Source organism: Haemorhous mexicanus, chromosome 26 (genome assembly GCF_027477595.1).
Source record: "Haemorhous mexicanus isolate bHaeMex1 chromosome 26, bHaeMex1.pri, whole genome shotgun sequence".
Taxonomy (NCBI): Eukaryota; Metazoa; Chordata; class Aves; order Passeriformes; family Fringillidae; genus Haemorhous; species Haemorhous mexicanus.
In genome coordinates, this window is record NC_082366.1 from 2,156,925 (window position 1) to 2,178,283 (window position 21,359).

At 45.4% G+C, this 21,359-nt stretch overlaps 1 protein-coding gene across 8 annotated transcripts in view; it reads left to right on the top strand.

The window, feature by feature from the left end:
- The window catches only part of AGAP1 (ArfGAP with GTPase domain, ankyrin repeat and PH domain 1), a 329,227-nt gene that overhangs the window by 235,186 nt on the left and 72,682 nt on the right, over nt 1-21,359 (top strand). For 7 of the 8 annotated variants that reach the window (XM_059868340.1, XM_059868339.1, XM_059868337.1 and 4 more), the window contains one exon: nt 1,436-1,597. The exons of the other annotated variant lie outside the window; for it this stretch is intronic. In XM_059868340.1, coding sequence (XP_059724323.1) covers nt 1,436-1,597 — 162 coding nt within the window. The remainder of the gene's footprint in view (nt 1-1,435; nt 1,598-21,359) is intronic. 8 annotated transcript variants of the gene reach the window in all.

Here is a 21,359-nt window from a genome sequence, read left to right on the forward strand (position 1 = left end):
ATCTCTGTCCCCCTGGCTGAGAGAATTCCCACCAGGATTTTCACCTGGGTTTGCCTCCCTCCTCTCCTGGAGAGACAGCAAACTCTGCCAGGAGAGCCACTTGCACCAGTTGTGGGTCTAATCCTTAAAGTCTCCAACCCTGCTGCAGAGTAAACACATTCCCATGGTTCCCTTTTGGGGTTAAATTCTTGGGAACTGGTTTCAAGCTAGTGGATGTAGGGAGAAGAACAGAAATCCTTAATATAAAGATTAATGTTTGGTTTGGTCTCTCTTGCCAGGCAATTAGCTACATAATTTATCCCCCACTAATAACTTAGAGCACAACTGTGCTTAGGGGGTAATTAGTAAATAAACTTTATTAGGAGGAAAAAGAAACCAAAATAAGTTGGCTTTTGTCAAATAGGCCGTTCTGTGGGAATTTACCTATGCAAAAAGAATCAAAAGCTATTTTTTTCATCATCTTTGGCTTGCTATTTTTCTGACATATTAAGTTAAATGCACTCCTGTTATTACACTTCAGCTTTATAATAAGGATTTTTATTCTTTTTCCCTGTGTCTGCTGCTCTGAAACCAGTCATCAAGTATTTAACCCCAAAAGACAATCATGGGAATGTGTTTGCTGAATATCTGTCTGGGAGATTTTAAGGATATGGCACATAAATGCAGTCCTGATACTGCACTAAGGTGCAATATGGTATTTAAGCAAGGCTCTGGAATGGCTTCACTTTCCATAATAGCAAGCACTTTCCTTTAAGTGTAGGTTTTATGTGGAATTTTATAATTAAAATCCAAACCAAGCCAGTAATTAAACAAAAATCATATTAACAACCTTGGGGGGAAATCCTGGATTAAGGTTACTTGAATATTTACTATGTGGAAGGACCCAAGTTCTTAAAATTGTTGGAGTTAATAAAGCAGGAAACTGAAGAGAGTAAGGTGGGATTATTTATTTTCCTTGGGAGCAGGTAGGAAGTGACCCTTTCTCACAGAATTATTACCTGTACCAGGTGCACATTACTTACCTTATTCTCCCACCTTTATTGCCATCACCACCTTTTCAGTGGGTGTCTGTCTGATATTAATGACAGCAGAGAACATCCTGAGGATCCAGGGACATCTCTGTTGATGTGTTAAAATGCCCAAGTGTTACACAAACTAATTTGAGGCTAGGGAAGATCCTTGGAGGAACTGGAAGCAATGAAGTGCTTTCCCATTGTTTTTGTGCATTCCAGCTGGCCTGCCCCTAAAATTGCTGCTGAGTCCTGTTAATCTAAGAGGACATGAATGAGTTTTTTTGGAAAAAACAAAGGATATTGTTTGGAGAATCTCCTGAAGGAGCTCAGGAACGGATCTGCCGACAGCCAGGGGTTGTAAGCTTAGATTCTAACAATCACCTCCTTTCAATCTCACAGCATTTTGATCTTTTCTACTGCAGACACGGGCCTGGGAGATTCAGTGTGCTCCAGCCCCAGCATATCCAGCACCACCAGCCCCAAGCTGGACCCCCCTCCTTCCCCCCACGCCAACAGAAAGAAGCACCGCCGGAAGAAAAGCACAAGCAACTTCAAAGCTGATGGCATCTCGGGCACGGCTGAGGGTAGGTCCCACCTCAGAACCCAAGGCTGAATGTTGAAAGTTTTGCCATTCCCAGGGGTGTTGTCAGCTCAGCACCTGTCACTGAAGTAACACGATGTGGACACGCAGCTCTTCCCAGGCGAAAAGAGAATTTTGTTAATTTCTGATTCTAACATTTATAGATTTCCAAAAGGGACAGTGGGTTGGAGGGTGACAGTGCCACCTCTCCAGTGACACTGGACAAACCAACAGTCCATCAAATTTCTCCTCCTCCATAAAGAATGCAAATCAATGAGTTATTTACAGAAAGTGTGAGAAGATTCATTACAAGAATATAAACATCAGAATGCTTAGAAAAATCTTTAAAAATCAGGGTGACAAGCACCAGCCTCGGCTCTGAATGCACAGGGGAAAGGGGATTGTGAGAAATTAAAGTGTGAGCTTGTGAGGATGGAGCTGAAGCAGCTGAGGTACCACACTGGTGAATTCAGCTGCCTGGAATGTGTTTAGAACCCTTTTTTTTTTTTTAAATAAATCAGAGCCCTCAAGTTAATGTGGAGCATCATTAGGTGTTGAGGTAAGGAAGAGGCACACTTGGATGGTTCACAAGGAGGAGAAATTCAGGTTCACTCCCCAGCCCACAGATCATGTCAGAACTTGTGTATTTTTTTCAGGATTATTAAATCTTGTGTTATCACATCTCCTCAGGCACATCCTGGGCTCTAGAACGGCCAACACTTCTGATGCCTCTCACTGTTTGAATATTCAGCTGCTTGTGGAAAGCTTGTGTTATTTGAGGATAAAAGGGAAAAGGGGAGAGTTTAAATGTTTGGGTTCTTTTTTTTACGAGCCAGAAAGCAAAAGCCAAAAAGAACTTCTTTTTCTCCCTTAGTTTAGCTTACTATTTCCACACTGCTGTAGCTGTTCAATGCCCTTCTGAAGGGGTAACAATGTGTACAGGAGCCAGGTATGATATAAAACATGCTTGCAGCTTTAGAAAAGAAGAAAAGAAACATGCTAGGATTCAACCAAAAGAGCTCCAGAAAAAGAAAGATGAACAAGGGTGGTTGGAGGGCTCAGAAACTGGGGAGTCAACACACAAGGAGAGATGAAAAAGGGAGACAATGGAATAACATTGTGGGAAAAGGGGAGTGTTGAGTAAGAAAAAGATGTGGTTGTAAGCATGGGAGAGTAAAAAACAGCTAATTCAGTATCAAAGAATGCTGGAACAAGTTCTGAAAAAAGGATGACAATTGCAGACAGCTGAAGAGACATTAAAAATAGATGTGATAATAGTATACAACTGAGAAGGGGCATGCTAACTACTACTTAGTCATCCTTATTTTCCATTTATTTAATTTCTCAATTGCACTTCTATCACATCCGGAATTTATTTCCCCAGCTATCTATACAAATCCTTTTTTAAAAAGCCATCAGCTCTTTTTTCATAACAGCTCCTGTTGTGTTCTCTTTCCAGTCATTTAACTATCTTTGCTGTTAGTTTCCCCCTAGTTTATGGCCCAAAGCCAAATTTTAGTTCAACCTTTCATTTTTAATTTGTCCCTTTTTTTTTTTTAGTTTTCTTTTAAAGAAACCCTTTTACACCACTTATTTTCAAACCTCAATGGCAAATTACAGAGGGGATTTTTCAGAGCTTTCACCATTGGCCCAAGAATATTTTGTTGAAGTCAATATGAATCAAGACCAGCTGGATATCGAGAGCCTTTGAAAAAAAATCTCTTTCTGAGCAGTTAATAGGTGTATGTTTTCTTTCTCCTGGGGAGATTGTTTTCACAAGGCACTGGAGCTGGAGCCTGTGTGCTCCTGGGCTGCAGGCACAGACCCAGAGGGAGCAGTTTGCACTTGGCTCTCTTGTCCCTCTTCTGACTGCAGAGTCCATCCTTCATCCTCCTCTGTTTCCTCTTCCTCTCCTCCTCATCCTCCAGCATCACACTGTGAAATCCTGTGGCAAGAACTCAGCAAAACTGTCCCCTCTCATGGGATGGGATCAGTGTGCTTCCAGCAAGGCAGGAGGCTGTTGGTGATCAGCAGCTCAGTGACACCCAGGGAGCTCAGAGGGAGTGGAATCATTCGGGGTGGGAAACCCTCTGAGATCATCCAGTCCAACCATTCCCCCAGCACTGCCAGGGCCACCACTCATCCCTGCCCCAGGTGCCACATCCACACATCTAAACCCTCCTGGGATGGGGACTCCACCATTGCCCTGGGCAGCTGTGCCAGGGCTGGACAGCCCTTCCTGGGAAGAAATATTCCCCACTTTCCACCCTGAGCCTGCCCAGGCCCAGCCTGAGGCCGTTCCCTCTCCTCCTGTCCCTGTTCCCTGGAGCACAGCCTGACCCCCCAGCTGTCCCCTCCTGGCAGGAGCTGTGCAGAGCCACAAGGTCCCCCCTGAGCCTCCTTTGCTCCAGGCTGAGCCCCTTCCCAGCTCCATCCCATCCTCTGGACACTCTCCAACAGTGCCAACCCCTCCTTTTGCAGTGTTTGTACCTCAGCTTCCTTTCACCTGCCTCTTCTCACATGTCTTCTGAACTGGGCACCCTGCTCTGAAATGTGAACTACTGCACAGAAATCAGAATTATTGTTACACCTCCCATTTTGCTCACCTTTAATCCACATCATCCACCCCAGTGCAGAAGGGAAGTTCACAGCAGGGAAATGTTGGATTTGCAGGGAATGCCCTGACAAGGCAGGGATGATGAATCTGACTCCATCTTCTCAGAAGGCTGATTTATTACTTTATAATATGAAATTATATTAAAGAGTGCTATACTAACTATACTAAAGAAGACAGAAAAGATACTGAATGCTAAATAATGAAAACTCCTGACTCTCTCCAGAGCCCTGACACAGCTTGGCCCTGACTGGCCAAAGAGCCAAAACAACTCCCAGCAGAATGCAATGGAACAATCACCTGTGGGTGAACAATCTCCAAACACATTCCACATGAGCACAGCACAGCAGAAGCAAATGGGATAAGAATTGTTTTCCTTTTCTCTGAGGCTTCTCAGCTTCCCAGGAGAACAATGCTGGGTGAAGGGATTTTCCAGAGAATGTGAGTGCCACACAGGAGGGCCTCAGTGGTCATTAAATTCTGTAATTTCACACCACCTCCTTCAAGCACAGCCCTGCTGCTGAAAAGCAGTGCTTTGGCCACAAGAGCAGAGTGAGGAGTTTCCTCTGGGCATGCCAGGGCTCTGGGCATCCTTCAGCAGACAGCTCATCTGGCTGGTCCTTGAGTGCCTGGCGGGGCTGGGAGGGGATGGCTGACAGCGAGGCCAGGCAGCCTCGTCCGTCAGCGGGAGCTGAAGGAGAAGCAATGAGGCGTGCTCCCTGTCCCTGTCCTTTTAGGAGAAGGGCACACCAAGAGTGATAGTGCCTGGAGATTGCCACTGAGGACATCCTAGCAGGACTCAGAAAGGCTGGGGGGCTGCTCTGCCCAAATCCTGGCAGCCTTTGGGTTTTTCTGGGACTTGGGTTGGTGTGAGGCAGAGCCAGCGATTCACTGAGGTGGGAAAGGGCCTCGAGGATCCTCGAGTCCAGGCAGGTTCAGGCTGTTCTGGGTGTTTTCTCCAAGCAGTTGAATGTCAGAGGAGTTTAGGTTGCACCCTCTTGCCCCAGAGGGTGCAGGGAATGGGCACAGCCCCAAGGCTGCAGAGCTCCAGGAGGGTTTGGGTACCACTCCCAGGGTGAGACTGCTGGAGTGTCTGTGCAGGGCCAGGAGCTGGATCCTTGTGGGTGCTTTGCAACTCTGGATGTCCCATGTTTCTGTGATTTCCACGTCTGTCTTGCACTTCAAAGCAGTTTGCAGCTCCAGTTATTTCCCTGTTCTCCAGTGCTTGGCTACAAATCTGTCCAGTGACCTAAAAAATTCCCTTGGGGATTTTTCTTCCCCCACCATAACTCAGATTTGCACCCTCAGAGGATTACTGCACTTTTGAAGACCACAAATCCAAAATAGGCCATCAAAGGAGTTCTGGGAGATGCAAACACTTTGATCAAAGTGTTTGAGGTGCTGCAAATGGCCTGTGGTGGTAATTGTGGGAGAACCATGGTCTTCTTTCCTTCCTTCTGGAAATCCTGGGCTCCTTGTGCAGAGGGAGGAGGAGGAGGATCCTCCTGCAGTCGCTGCTCTCAGGCAGGTACAATGGATCAGAGTTAAATGCTGTAGGTAATTCTAGATTTTGTGTTGCCTTCCTTTGGCTCCAGGCACATTTCAAGTGTCAGCTTTCAAACAGGAATTCTGAGTTCCTTCATTTTCGTCTGCACCAAAGCTGGAGTGTTCAATGAGGTTTAAATCTGGTCTTCAGCAAACTGGAGCATTTTTTACTGCACTTTGCAGGGCTTTCTTCCCCTCCTTGAACGTGCCTGCTTTGATCATTGACCTCTGCCCAAGTATTCAGATATCACGATGATGGACACTGAGCTCGGGGTGCTTCACCAATTCCAAGGCCTGATGCTCATCCCTTTTATGCCCTTCCATAAAGGTCATGCTGATTCTTCTCTCTCCACACTATCTGCACATGCACAGCCCTCTCTTTCTGGGATGGGTTCTTTCATCTCACTTGGTTTATCTTCCTGCAGCTTTTCTGAGACAATGCTCACAGCAACACAAATGCTGGAGCACCTGCGCTGCACTCGCAGCATTAAAATTAAAATTAAAATTCCATTCCTAGCTCAGAAAAATCAGATTCTTGTGATTTTTTTTTTTCCCCAGGGAGAAGTTTTTCAGTTCTCAGTGCAGAACTTGTCACTGAAAAAAAAAAACCCCTTGGTGTTTTTGAGGGTAGCAGCAGGAATGCTTACATTAGGCAAGGTGCCAGCAAGCAGCAGTTTTTTCCCCCACCATGCTGCCTGAAGTTGCTCGGAGCAGGATTAGACAGAGCTGTATTTCAAAGAGGGATGGCTGCTCAGAGCCTCATCTGTTTGGGTCCCCTTGTGCTGCTGCACTTCCTGCAACAGCCAGGGATAATAGGAAGGCTTTTCAGCTGGAAAACAAGCAGGAAAATTAAAATGCTTTCTTGGAAATACTCTTCACAGAAAGATCTTTCCCAGTGTTTATTTTTCTTACTCTTGTTAGTTTAAAAGCTTGCTGGCTGTGCCAGCTTGAGCCTCCCTCCCTCCATCTCTGGGATTTTAGGAAAGCCCCAGGCTGCCTTTCAGCCCTGGGTCCATCCCTGCTCTCCAAGTGTTTCATGAACAGGGGATCCAGCCAGTGTGTGCTGCAGGGCCAGCACCACCACATCCCAGTGGGATGGCTACATCACTCCTTCCCTTGGGGAGCCCATGGATCCTGGGATGGGTTGGAAGGGACCTCAAAGCCCATCCAGTGCCACCCCCTGGGGTGGGACATGGACAGGGACACTTCCCACCATCCCAGGCTGCTCCAAGCCCCATCCAGCCTGCCCTTGGACACCTCCAGGGATCCAGGGGCAGCCCCAGCTGCTCTGGGCACCCTGTGCCAGCCTCTCCCCACCCTGCCAGGGAAGAGAATCCATGCTGGGGCAGACCCCCCAGCCCTGCTCCGTGCCGCGGGTGCAGCTGGGAATCGGCGCCTGAGGAGCAGCAAGGCTGAGCAGCAGCTGCAAGAAGACTTTCCAGACTCTCTGCAAGCCATGTTCTTCTTCATCATTTGGTTCTAAAGAGGTTTGGAAGGACAAAGAAGGACCTTTTATGTTTCTTCTCAGAACTGTTTTCTTAACACAAAGGTATTTGTTCTCTGCCCCTTGTGCAGTAATTGCTTTTCCTGGTGCTCTGTGCAGTCCAGACCCAACTCCTGGTTTACACTTCCTGACTTTTAGCTAAAGGATGAACCCCACTTTACTGAGAAATCCTTTTTTTTTTTTTTTTAATTTTTCTTGGGGTAAACTGGTAAAGATATTTTAAAAACCCTTGTTTTTTAAAAACACACATGCTTTGTGTCACTATGTGTTAAAAATGAGCCCTGGTTAAGCAGGAAATTAAAATATATTCATTTGTTTTCTGTGGATGGAAGAACAAGGTTTAGTTTTAGCAAGAAACAAAACCATCAGTGCTTTCAGCTGGTGTCTCCCTGTGTCCCTTTCAGCCACCCCACAACCAGAATGACAAGGTGAACTAGAGAAATGCAGTTCTCTGTATAACACCTGAAATTTTGCTTTTTTTTAAAAATTCAGAAGCAAAATGGGGGGCTCACTGAAATGCATGGAAAAGCTGTGGGCATCTCCCCTGCAGCCTCCCACCCTAAGCTTTCCTGAGCATCCTGGTGATTTACCTGCTGGCATCAGGTGATTTAAATGTTCTTGGGACCAGATTGTGGTGTCCTCCAACCAATTTTAACAAATAGTTCCTTTAGGAAGTGTGATGGCCACACTGGACTAAAAACTTCTATCTCTCCAAGCATGTTAAAAAAAACCAAAAAGTCATTTGGGATTTTTGGAAGTTTAGTGGAAACAACTCAAGAAGCAAAAGTGGGAGAGCAAATTCTTCCTTTGACAGATGAACTTGACATTTTTATGCTAATAGTGACTTACCATACACTGAATTAAGCACCATGATGAAGGAGGGTGTTTTTCCTTGCTGCTCTTAGATAGATATTTAATTTTTTGGGGCTTTTTTATGGCCTGGAAGAAACCTGACATTGTTAGAGGACAGCATGTTCACAAACCTTTCCAGCACAAAAAGCCACAGCGTTGTCCCTGCCTTTTCTCTGAAATGTAATATCTTGACCTGCAGCTGCAGCAAGGGCAAAACCACTCACCTGTTAAAGAGTTTGTAACCTTTGGAATCCAATCCATTGGATGGGGAGGTGCTTGGATGGATTGTGTTGCTTGAAGTGATGCCCAGAACTGAGCTGCCACCAAGAGTCCTTCAAGGAAAGAGTTTGCAGTCAGTCCACTGGAGGATAATTAAGTGTGCAGCAAACAGGTGTTTCCATGAAGGAATGCCACAAAAGTTATTCCTGGTGACATTGCCATCCTAATTATTTTAGCTGGTCCCTATAAATCAGCTGTCAATAATTACAGCCTGCTGTGTAATGGTATTGGGGTGCAGCAACAACACAACAGCAGCAACAACATCTGGGCATGAATCTGGAGGGGAAAACAGTAATTCCTTAACAATACCCTGCTTGTTCTTTATTTTCAGTTATACTCTCCTTAAAATGATAAGAGGTATCTTAAGCTTTTCCTCTCTAAAAAATAAAGACGTAAATGTAAAATTTAAAATCCCCAATGCAGCCCCAGATCACACAGAAGAGGAGTGTGTTCCCATCCTGTCGTGCTGTATTTCTGGTAAAGGGTTTAGTGACAGCAGCTTTTGCTTCTATTTCTGGCCTCTCTAAGTGCCTGAAGTTTTAGGAAGTAAATGTTCATAGTTTTAAAAAATATTCAGGGCTTAAGGAGAGAGGGATACAAAAGTGGAATTTTGCCTGCAATGCTGAATGAAGGAAAGAAGCATTTATTTGGAACTGGAGGGGTTGGCAGGATGAGCAGATTCCTAGGAAGGTTGGGGAGTTTAAATAGGTTTGTAATTTCGGGTTACTGCTGAATTCTCTTGGTGTAGTTTGTTGTGGTCTTCCTGTACATGAAACATTTCAGGAACTGCAGGAAATGACATTTTGCTGCATTTCACACTGGACACAAAAAACCCCACTTCCTAAACCTGGAGTTTAATGAGTTTGTTTTCAGTGAGATTTTAGGAGTGTGTTCAGTTAAGCATTTGCATCCTTATTTTGTAGATTATCTCGAAAGAGTTGTAAGCCTCCCTGACCATCTATTCTCTGCTCTAGCTGCTTTTTAGGAAACAATTCATTTAAAAACCTCCCAAAACAAAGCAGGTTTTAGGGTTTAGTTGGCATTAAAAATTAGCAAAATGCCTAGCTGTGTTTTTCCTGCCTGCAAGAGAACTTCAAGAAGAAACCCCAGCAGTGTGTGATGCCAGATGCTCGTTTGGGCATCTCTGAGTTTATCAAAACACTCCTGGGCTCTAATTCCACTCATCAGCTGGGACTGCATCCACAGGAAGCTCAGTCCTGGCAGAGGGCTGTGCAGGAGGAGGCAGGAGGGCAGAAATTAAAAAATCCAGCCCCAATCTTCAGAGCCTGGCTTTCAACCAAAGGTCAGTGGTTGGGAATCCTCGAGCCTCGGCTGCCACAGCCTCCCTGACATGAAAGGGCTGCTGCTGCAAGACACTTATGTTGATGCTGAGGAGTGAAAGACAAGGGAGGTGAAGCTGATCTATTGTTTTAACCTGCTTCATTGCAGGCTAAACACAAGTTGAAAGATTCCTGCTTCCCTTCAGAAGCCGGGCTCGGTGGAGGCGGCCGGTTCCGCCCACCTGGTTGAAAGGAAAAGTGTCACAGTGGTGGTCAGCAGGAAAAGGGATTCTGGAGAGGATGAGGCCTGGGATGAATTGGTGGTGGTTGCACACACTGGCACATCTGGAGAGAGAGAGAGAATGATAGCATTTTGGTTTTATTTCGGATGTTTCCCCAAAAATTAGTCCCGTTTTGAGCACTGCGACAGCTGGGTATCCAGTGCCACGCTGGGATTTGGCCTGATTTTTTGGGGGGAAGGAGGAAGTTTTGAGCAGCTTTGTAACTGAATAAAAACAAGGGACACCTTAGCATTTCACTGGCTTTGGGTAATTAGTGTCCTCAGCAACGTGCTGCCAGCTTGAGACAGAGCCCTTGGTTGTGAAAACGGCTCCTGATGTCCCCAAGGTGATGTGTGCAGAGGTGGCAGTGAGTGTTTGTGAAATGTTAATCCTGCTAGAGAGGTGGGTAGTTCAGTTCTTTAAATAAGAATGACTGTTCCACAAGTGCCTTCCAGTTTTTCTGGAGTGCAGGGCAATTTCATTTCGTTATGAACCTAGATACCTAAATAAAATATCATCAAATTAGGTGATTATGCATGATAAAGCTACAGCCAGTGAAAAGGCTAAAATCAGTATGACTTTGTCCTCCTGTTCACCTCTCAAGGCAAAGTGCCACAATTTCAATAAACAGGGGATTTTGATGTAGAAGGAGGATGTAGTTCTTGAAGGATGCCTGTTGGAACTGACCCAGCAGTGGAACAGCTTTCTTTAAAGAGTGCAAGTCCTGAATAACTCCCTGCAGAAGCTCTGCTTGTGGAGGATTAGCTCTGTCCTGGAATTCGAGGGGGATTGTGTCAGGCCTGATCTACCCAAGGCTTATTAAACATATCAGCTCTTGGCTGATAAGAGCTCATAATCAAGATTTACACACAGAACAGTAACAGATCATTAATTCCTTTTTAGCTGCAAACCCCTAAATTTTAGTCAATTTTGGATGTTACAGCAACCTGTAGATCAAGAAACATTTGTGCCCCTTTTGTTTTGATTCTTTGTCAAAGTGTTTGTGACATCTTTTAAAAAACATGGCCAAAACTGAGGAGAGTGGTGATAAATAGGAACAATTTTACTAAATATGTGGCTGAATATGCATCTATTGGCTGCAGACTGAAAGAGTAAGTTGGAATGGATGTTGGGAAGGAATTCTGCCCTCTGAAGGGAGAAGGGTGCCCAGAGCAGCTGTGGCTGCCCCTGCATCCCTGGCAGTGCCCAAGGCCAGGCTGGATGGGCTTGGAGCAGCCTGGGACAGTGGGAGGTGTCCCTGCCCATGGCAGGTGATGGATGGGATGAACTTTGAGCTCCCTTCCAACCCAAACCATGCTGGGATGCTGTGGAAATGGAGTCTGTTCATGCAGTGATGATGTTCAAAGGGTGGGTTTGAGGAGCAGTGTCCCAGTGGAATGTGGTTGAGAGGGAACAAGTCCATGAGGATGAGGTTCTCCATAGGAACAGCAAGTGGAGAATGCTGTGGTGTGGGATTTGATCTGCTGGAGATGATGGGAGCTGCCAGGCCTGGAGGAGGTGGTGGAGGTGCTCTAGGTGGGAGTTGCTGGAGATGTGGGCAGGGTGGACTTTCCCTTCCCCTTCCCCTTAAGCAATTGTCCCACCCCTGGAGCCTTCTCCAGTTCAAAGGCACGACTGGAGCCGTTCCAGTTCCCATCCTTTGTGGTACTGATGTCATCCCTGCAGCAGGAATGCTGAGCTCTTTATTTCCAGCCCCTGGCCTGTCAGTCATTTCAAACCCACGTTGTTTTGTCAAGTTTTAAGCCTTACATCAGCTGAAGTCCCCGCTGCAGATCTGCGTGCCCTGTGTGAGGTTTCAGTGCTGAGCTTGCTGTTATGTTTATTTCATACCCTGTGCTTTAATCTCCTGTTTTCTGTCCCTCCACCTTTCTCTTTACAGACCAGTTACTTGTGATAGATGTTATGCATCATATGTGGTGTGTAACTCCAGGAAGCAGTAGGTAAAAAGGGAAACTTGAACAGGCCTCATCATTGACATTTTCCACCAGTTCTTCCCCCCCCCCCGACTCTAAAAAAGAAAAAAAAAAAATTAATAAAGGTTTCTTTTGTGAGCATGAGCTGGAGAAAATTGGCCATTTGTCTGTGAGGTAATAGGCTTTGGGATAATATGAAAATCTATCAAATGATTAAATTCAATGACATTAAATCACAATTCATGAAAGGAGAATACTGCACGGTTTAATTCTATTTAATTTTTGAGGGGGGAAAAGAAAAAGCCCTTATAAAAAAAAAAAATTGTTTGAGTTTCTCTTAAGCTGATTTCTCTGTGCTCTTTCTTAAAAGTGCCTTTCTAGTTGCCACACAGTGATGTGATCATTATCTGTCACCTCGTCGCCTTGCTGCCTCAACACGCAGTAAAATACAAAAAAAAAAAAAGAGAGAGAGGGAGAGGGGGAGAAAAAAAAAAAAAAGAAGACCAGAGGAGCTTGTGAAGTATGACTTCCTATCCCAAGACTCATTGGTAGCGCTTGACAGTAATGATCTTATTACAGTACTCTGGACCTTGAAGAGATTTCATGAGGAGAGCGGCCGAGGCTGCTCCGTGTAATCAAGTGGCGCTGAATATTCCACACAGCTCTGATCACACACTGATTGGGCACAGTTTTAGCCCATCTTCCAGTCAATTATGCATGGCCCCTCGTGCTCCTGTGATAGTCAGGAACGTTGATGGCTGTTGTCTGGGGCTGGGGGGGGAGGCTGGCAGCCAGCCAGGGGTTTGAAGTGCAGTCATTGCGGGAGAAGTGCTTTTTAGTTGGAATTGATTACCTTTCTTTGGGGTTTTGCTTAATGGCAAAACTGGATTGGAGAGGGCTTCAGGTGAAAAATGGCCGTATTAGCCATTTAGAGGAGCTGAACTCCTAGTCAATTTTTAGCCTTCCCCTGTTTCCATCTAATTTATATTTAATGATGTAGCGTTTGATAATATTTAAGATATTTCATTTCCAGTCGCTGCTGAGCACACATGTTGAGCACATGTTAAATGACAGCAGATCAGCGTGGAGGTTTTAGGAATTCATGCAGTTTAACCTCCAGGCTGCCAGAACCTGTCTCTGTTTTGGTGTCTCTGTTTTGGTGTCTCTGTTTTGTGTCTCAGTTTTGGCACCCGTGCCAGGAGAGGTGCGAAGCCGACCTTCCCGAGCTGGGTTTATCTGGAATGAGGATAAATCCCTGGGCTTTAAAACAGGCAGAGGATCACTGGCCAGCTCCTTCATGCAGATCCTCGTGTCTCAGAGGCTGATCAGCCTGCTGTTTATTTCTCCCCTATGAAAATGTCACACCTTCCTTCATTCAGACCCCTTCAAATGGAAATAAAATCATTTAAGCCGTGCCTGTGGAACTCCAGGTGCCAGAGGAGGGAATCTTTAATTGTCAGTGATGCTCCTTGCTCAGTGCCACCACTCTGCTTTCTCACATTTGATCATCCTGCAATTCCTAATTTTTGGATGCATGTGTGGCTCAGAGATGAGCCTTACAGCTTTTTACTTTATAGTAGGAAGCTGGAGTACAGTGCTGTATTATCCATGCATCAAATGAAGAGTTTATATTGGGAATGTGCCAGGGGATGGAAAAATGCAATTAAAACTCTGCTCTGGTATCACCCCAAATTTTTATTCCAAAATCAGTACAATTTTTCTCCACCTGCCTAAAATTCTGGCAGTTTCGTAAATTCCCAGCCTTTCCTGAAGGTGTTTCTGCCACTAAATGGTAGTGCCCCTCTTCTACTGGTTCCCTTTTACTTGGTTGGTTTTTTTCCTAAAACTAAGCTCAAATTGACCAGTCCCACCCCTAAAAAAGCAGCTTTAATATTTTTTTTTTAATTTTTTGTCTTCTTTTACTCAGTTCTCACATAGGGGCCAGACCAGAAATCACAGGAAAAAAAAAAAAAATCATCTTAGTGGGTTTTCTCTCTTTGAAACAGAGCTGTTGGGTTTTGTTCCAATGAATTTGGGTTCATCTGTTGTCTGAAATTCCAGATCCAGGTTTTGGGGGGATTTGGGCCTATTTTGAGGTATTTGCTGAGCTGTGTGTGCTCATCCCTGTGCCAGCAGCCAGGCTTTGCCCACGCTGAGAGAGGAGAGCTTTAACATCTTTGGTGCCCAAGCCACAACAAACCTGAAGGGCAGCTCTAAATTTTCCATCTTGGTCTCCATCAGGGAGGTGAAACCCTTGGAGAAGTCACCTTTTCAAGGGGAGGAGCTCTCCCTCCTTGCTTCTGTTGGCTCTGCTGCAGTGTGGGCTCTGTTGGAGCCTGCTGCCTGTGGGGATCTGTGCCTTGGCTCACCTGAGGGCTGGCAAGAGGCCATCAGGGAACAGATTCTGGGGTGACACCCCCTGCTCAACAGGGACATGGCAGGGACATGACAGCTCTGTGAATCATGGCAAATCTCCCATGGGAGTGGGATGTGGGATGTGGGAGACACCTGTGGGATTTTTACAGAAAGGATGTTTTGGGTTTGGGTTGTCCCCAGGCAGAGTGCTGTGGCCCTGCTGGCCCCCCAGGCACTGACATGGCTTTGGTTCCTTCCACTGCTCCCAAACCATGTCCTGCCCTCCCTGGGGATGGATGGCACAGCCAGGCTGGAGTGGTTCTGCCCCAGCTTCCTTTAGCTCCAGGACAGGTTCCCACAGGCAGCAGGCTCCAACAGAGCCCACACTGCAGCAGAGCCAACAAGGAGGGAGAGCTCCTCCCCTTGAAAAGGTGACTTCTCCAAGGGTTTCACCTCCCTGGTGGAGACCAAGATGGAAAATTTAGAGCTGCCCTTCAGGTTTGTTATAGCTTGGGCACCAAAGATGTTAAAGCTCTCCTGTCAGGGTGGGCAAAGCCTGGCTGCTGGCACAGGGATGAGCACACACAGCTCAGCAAATACAGACTCAGAGCAGCTTCTCCTCCAAAGGAAGGGAAAATAAAGATCCTCCTGTCCTGAATCCATGTCCTGCCCTCCCTGGGGATGGATGGCACAGGCTGGAGTGGTTCTGCCCCTGCCTCCTCTCACAAGGAATTGGCAGCTCCAAGACTCTTTTGGCTCCCTCTTCTTTCACTCATCCCTTTGGCCCTTCAGTGCCTGCATGCACAGTGTGCAGGGGTCCTGCAAGCTTCTCAGGGGGAAAATGTTTTTTAAAGGAGGATATTTTTGGAAAAATCTATTTTTAAAGAAGGATATTTTAGTATTTAAATCCTCATTTGAAAGTGATTGATGATGCTGGGTGGTTTGTGATGACCATGAACACAGGGGTTTGTCAAAAAACAAAACACCAAAGGGATGCAGCCCCTTCCCAGACAAATTCCAGCTTTAACCAACAGATTTATACAGTAAAGGGCAGTTGATGGTTTACTTACCCTTCAAACTGGAAGCAGTATGATCACTTTGGGCTCCCCTCAGCATTGTCACACACACAGTCACTGGTTGGTTGGCTGGGCACCCTTCAGTGCGTGGCTCTGAGCAGGCAGTCAGAAATAACTGCTTGCTTTTTTATTGTAAATAAACACCATTTTATTGTAAATAAACACCATTCCTGGTGAGCCCTGGTGTTTATCCCACAGGAATGACCCAGCATCTGAGCCTGGAAAGGTGGATGCAGGGAAGGGAGTCTGGCAGTGCTTACCCAGTGATAAATGTACAGTTTCATCCTAAATCCAAGCTCTCATCCATGGTAATAGTTCCCATGTGGAGAGCTCTGAAATATCACTGAGGATTCCTGAAAAATTCTTCTCAGCAAGACCCCACTTGCCAGGCAGCACACCTGAGTTTCATAGAATACTTAAGAGGCCTCAGTGTTTAATTAAATTACAACAAACCCAGTTGTAATAAATTGGATTAATATGTGCTTAATGTTTTTAATAATAAGGTAAGATGTAAGTTAAAGCTCACCAGATTACCTGAAGACTCTGGTGTGAGGATCCATAGTGATTATAAGGAGAATGGGAAAATTGATTCATTTTTAGTGATTTGTAATCTTTATTTCTCAGCCTCTCTGTGCACACTTAGACACTGGTTTGTCCAGGCAAACTCAATAATTAGGCCACCTCTGCTCATGGTTAAACTTTGGATCCCAGATGTGAAGTGAGGAGCTGAGCTTTGGTAACTGTGGAGGAATGGGATGTACTGGAGTGATGGCTTTCCCTCTGTGGAAGAGGAGACCTGGGCTTCAATGTATGGTGTGATCTTAGACATGATTTTATTTTATTTTATTATTTTATTTTATTTTAATTTTTTATTTTATTATTTTATTTTATGTATTATTTAATTTTATTTTAATTTTTAAGAAAAGTTTGTGTTTTATTTTTACTTTTATTTTATTTTATTTTTAAATTTTATTTTATTTTAATTTTTTAAGGGTGGACTAACAGAGCAGATCTGCATAGAATCCCAGAGCCACAGAACACCAGTATCTGCTCCCACAGAATTCCATATACACAAGGTTTTAAGTGCAGCCCTCTCATTTATTACTAACTAAAGAGCACAGGATATGCCCCGAGCTGTTATGACATGTAAAAATAACTGTGGAGGAGGTTGGAAATAGGTCTTTGCTTTTCTCCTAAACATATTGATGCTTGCCTGCTGCCTTTAGTAATAAAAATATCAATCCAGCTCATCACTCTTTCTCCAAGTTGTGGATATTATTGAAAAGCTATCCCAGGGGGAACAGCTGGAAATACTTGTAAATAATCCATTAATAAGGAACTCCTGAATCATGAATAATCTGCCCACAATGAACCTTGCTGGTTCTGGGGTGGGTTTTTTTGGGGTTTTTTTTGCCAGGAATATTTCTTTCAGTCTTTTGATTTCCTGCACAGCCTCTGAGTGGAGGAGATGTTCCTTTTCTCCTTTTCCATCTCATCAGGCCCCATAATTTGTCATAATGCTGCTCAATAGCTCATGTAAAAAATGTGAGGCACAAAGTTTAACCTGCAGCACTTGTGGTGGAGAAAAAAAAAGAAAACAAGAAGAAAAGATTGACATAAACTGTCCCCCAGAGCCAGAATAAAATCCAAACTGGTTTTTTGAGCAGCAAAGGAGGCAGCACCTTGGATCTCTTTGGGAATTGTGCTGGGCTTTGGTCCTGCTTGGAGGAGGGTGTTGAATATCCAAGGAACATTCAGAGGATTCTTCTTCATTCCACTTATCCTTCCAGAGAGAAGTAGATCCTGGAGACCCTGTGAAATACAAAGGGCTTTGTCATTTCGGGGCAGTGCCACACTCAAACATGCAGGAATTGTCCCCTCCTAGCTCCCAGTCCCTACTGGGTGCTCATTTTTTGTGGGTCTGTCCTAACAGCTCCAGTTTGATGGACAAATTCAACATGAATATCTATATATATTTTTTTTTTTCTCCTAAAGAGCTTTGTGGAAAGGCATGATTGAGATTTTAATCTGGGAGTAAAAGGTACTGCCAGACACCTCCATGCTGGTAATTTTAGTCAGAAGTCCAGCCCCTTCTGCAAGGGATGGACTAGGCTGAAATGAGAGCTGTGGGAATGCTGAGAGATGAAGAATTTCCCCCCAAGTGCCTGTTTCTATCCCAGCTGTACATCTCTGGGCACAGGTTTCATGATTTCCCCTCCATTTTTGGGGTGAATTTGCTTCCCTCTGCTGCACCAGGCAATGAGCTGAGGCTCTCCTCTTTAGCACTCCCAGGAACTTCAGAGCAGAAATTGATTGCTCACAGTTTTCCAGCACATCCAGCTTCTTCCCATCCCAAGCAGGAAAGGCTGACTGGATTTGGCACAGCATTTTAAGGGGTTTTTATCCTCTAGTTGTGATGATGATCACAGGGATCCCAGGATGAGGGAAGAGATGAGAATCTTGACTCCATGTTTCAGAAGGTTTGATTTATTATTTTATGATAAATATTATATTCAAAACTCTACTAAAAGAATAGAAGAAAGGATTTTGTCAGAAAGTTAGTTAAGAATAGAAAAGGAATGAATAACAAAGGTTTGTGTCTGACTAAGACAGTCTGGACAGCTGGACTGGGATTGGCCATTGATTAGAAACAACCAGGTGAGACCAATCACAGATTCCCCCTGCTGCACCCCACAGCAGCAGATAAGAATTGTTTGCAGTTTGTTCTTGAGGCCTCTCAGCTTCTCAGGAGGAACAAATCCCAAGGAAAGGATTTTCCATAAAACATGCCAGTGACACTCCCAGGAACTTCAGAGCAGAAATTGATTGCTCACAGTTTTCCAGCACATCCAGCTTCTTCCCATCCCAAGCAGGAAAGGCTGACTGGATTTGGCACAGCATTTTAAGGGGTTTTTATCCTCTCAGTGACATTACAGCTCACCTGGGGACAAAGTTCACACCAGTGTCTGGCTGACAGCTCTGATTTTCTCCTGAAATTTCCCTTTTGATTGCACCTTGTTCTACCTGGTTTTCCATGCTCAGTTTTTTTACCAAACCCATTTGTTCTTGCCCACCAAGCAAGTCCAGCTGTGCCCACTAAAGGAAATAATCTGTTTAAACCTTGATAATATTTGAATGCCCAGTGTAATTTTGCATTGGTGTTTTGTGGGGGTTTTTTGTGCCATTTCTGTACCTGCCAGTTAACTCCACCTGGAAAGGTGATACAATTTTGAAGGGATCCCCTAGCAGTGGGAATGTTGCAGAGGACTGGAAGAATCCAAACAGGATATTATTGGGGTTGGAAAGTTGGAAAGAGGGAAGGGATCCTGAAGAACCTGTGTGTTATTTACCCTCACACTGGTCCAGTGTGAAATCCTGGCCAGGCTGATGTGTGATCTAAGCAATTCCCATTGGCACACTAACAGAGTTGTCCAAGTCTCTCACAGGACATTGTCAGGGGATAAAAAGCTGGGCAGTTTTCAATGCCACATTATCACAAGTGTCTTTCAAGAGCAAACACGCTGAGGTAGACCTGAGATCACAAGAAGCAGTTGTGAGTGGGGATTTTCTCCTTGCTTCCCATGGTATCAGTCACCTTCACACTCCATCTGCATTTCTCCTGCTACTGGCAGTGCAGCCTGTGGGGTTTTTACCACTCCAGAGATCTTTTAGGCCTTCTGAAGAAAATTCTTGCTGCTTCTTCCTTATCAGGTCCTCTTACCTCCCTCTCCTGAATGCTCTCCTGTGTGCAGACTGAGCTCTTGTCTTTCTGTGGCAGCCCAGAGGTTCATCTGCTGGGGCTCTCTGTTCTCTATCCAGGTTTAGATGGGATATTGGAAATAAATCTTCCCTGGGAAGGTGCAGAGGCCCTGACAGGGTGCCCAGAGCAGCTGTGGCTGCCCCTGCATCCCTGGAAGTGTCCAAGGCCAGGTTGGATGGGGCTTGGAGCAGCCTGGGTTGGTGGAAGGTGTCCCTGCCCGTGGCAGGGGCTGGCATGATTTTTATAGATGTGGAAATTGGTTTTTTGAATGAGAAGAATGGCAGATTTGGGGTGCAGAGCTGAAAAGTAACCCAAGAGAATAATGCAGACTCCTGCCAGCTCAGCCCTGGAAGGAGTGGATGATAAAACAGGTCTGACTTCTGCAGGGAGCAGGATGCTGCTGACACAACCAGTGAGATAAAGCTGCTGTTGATGTGCTGCTTGTAAATTTTAAACTCCATTCATTCCTCAAGGGGGGAAATCCTGGCCTGTTCTGCCTCAAAAGCAGCCCCATCCCTCTCTCCCAGCTGAGAGCAAGGTGAGGTTAGCAGCTCACAGTGATGTTACACTGCAGCATGACAGCCTTGCCAGCTGTGGGTGATGCTGCAGCCCAGCTTTGGCCATCAGGAAGAATCCATGAAGGATCTGGAGCCTCCTGAGATCTCTGATGCCTCCCTGGTGTTGATGATTTCATCTCTGCACTGCTGATCTCCCCAGCTGCACCTTCCTGCTTTTACAGCCAGGCTCTGCCTGCCCCCCACCCCTCAAAAATAAAATAAAATGAAATAAAATCCTCTGGGTGCATTGATTTGGGGCTCAGCCTGGGTGCAGTGCCAGCACTCAGCCCCTCCCAGCAGCGTGGCTGTGGTGTTAGCAGGGCCTGATCATTTGGCTGCTCACATCTGAGTTGGAGCTGTGTGGAGATTAACTGGTGTCTGTCCAGCCATTTGTCACACAAATAACAGTGCCAGTGGAGTGAAATACTATAAATCATTTTTTGCCAGGATTGGAAGCTTTTATCAGTTGTGGCACTTCCATTATTCAATAAGTGATCAGTAACAGGCGTTGTGGTTGAGCCAGGCAGTGCTTAACAGCTCAGAGCTGTGCCTTGGGAGGGAGCCTGTGACACCAGCAGCTGATGTAAATTCAGGATTTCATATTTATCTTTAATCTTTATCTGAGTTGGCACTCAGGGTTTTGCTGGAAAGGTGAAAGGCAGCACGACTTTGGCACGAGTCTCTTAATTCATGGCTTGGTCCCTCAGCCCTGGGGTGTTTGTGTGGGCCCTGCCTAATGTTCAAAACTTTCAAAAAGCAAATCCCATCCTCCTTTTCTCAGCTTCATTCCAGAGCTAACCACAGCAGCTCCCCAGGGATTTCCAGCAACCACAGCTTTTGGGGAAAAAAAAGTCAAATTACAGAAGTCAAATTACAGGGATGTGTATGAGCAGCCACAACCCTGAGCTGGATGGTTTGTGCAAAGATCTGGGAAACAGCAAATCACAAACCTCTTCAACTGAATGATTTTACATTTTTCACTGGTATTGTGCAAATTAACATCGAATCTGAGGTCCCCACCCAAGGCAGCCATAGGTGATGGCAACTCCTGTGAGTGAAATGGAAATGCAGGCTATGGAGAGGAGACAAAATATTGTCTCTGGCCTTGGAAAGAATTTTTCTGTTCCCATGTGTCAGAGTCTCTCTAGCTGGTCAGAGTGATCCCAGGAAGAGTTGGAAAGTCTCTTTTCCCAGCCAGGTGCCTGAAGAAGGAGCCAGAGCTCTTCATTTCTCAGTCTCAGAATTGTTCATTGTATCTTATCTATAAAACCTTCTCCCTGCCCAGCCCAGGTCCACTCAGCAGGACAGCCAGAGGCACTCTGCCTGCCCCCAGGGCAGTGCTATCTTTATATACTAAAACTTACATGTACAATATTTACAGTTATTTTCCAGTACCTATCACCTGTGTTAGACAGTGAGCTTCTACTCTAAACCAATCCAAAAGTGCCAACATCACCACTGGAGATGGAGGTAGAGAAGGAGAAGAAGAAAGGCCAGACACACCCAAATCCCTCCATCTTGTCCCCAAAACCCCTATACTAACAATCCCCAAACCTACATTTGCACCCAGTGATAACTTTATTCTTACACTGTTTAACCTGCTGTGGCTTCTATCTCTTCATGTAAAGGTGGCAGTTTGCTCCAGGGTTCATAATCGAGCCCACTGGTGTTCTGGGCTGTGTGCCAGGGTCTCTGAGCCCCTGGCAGGGTCCTGGCAACTCCAGACTCC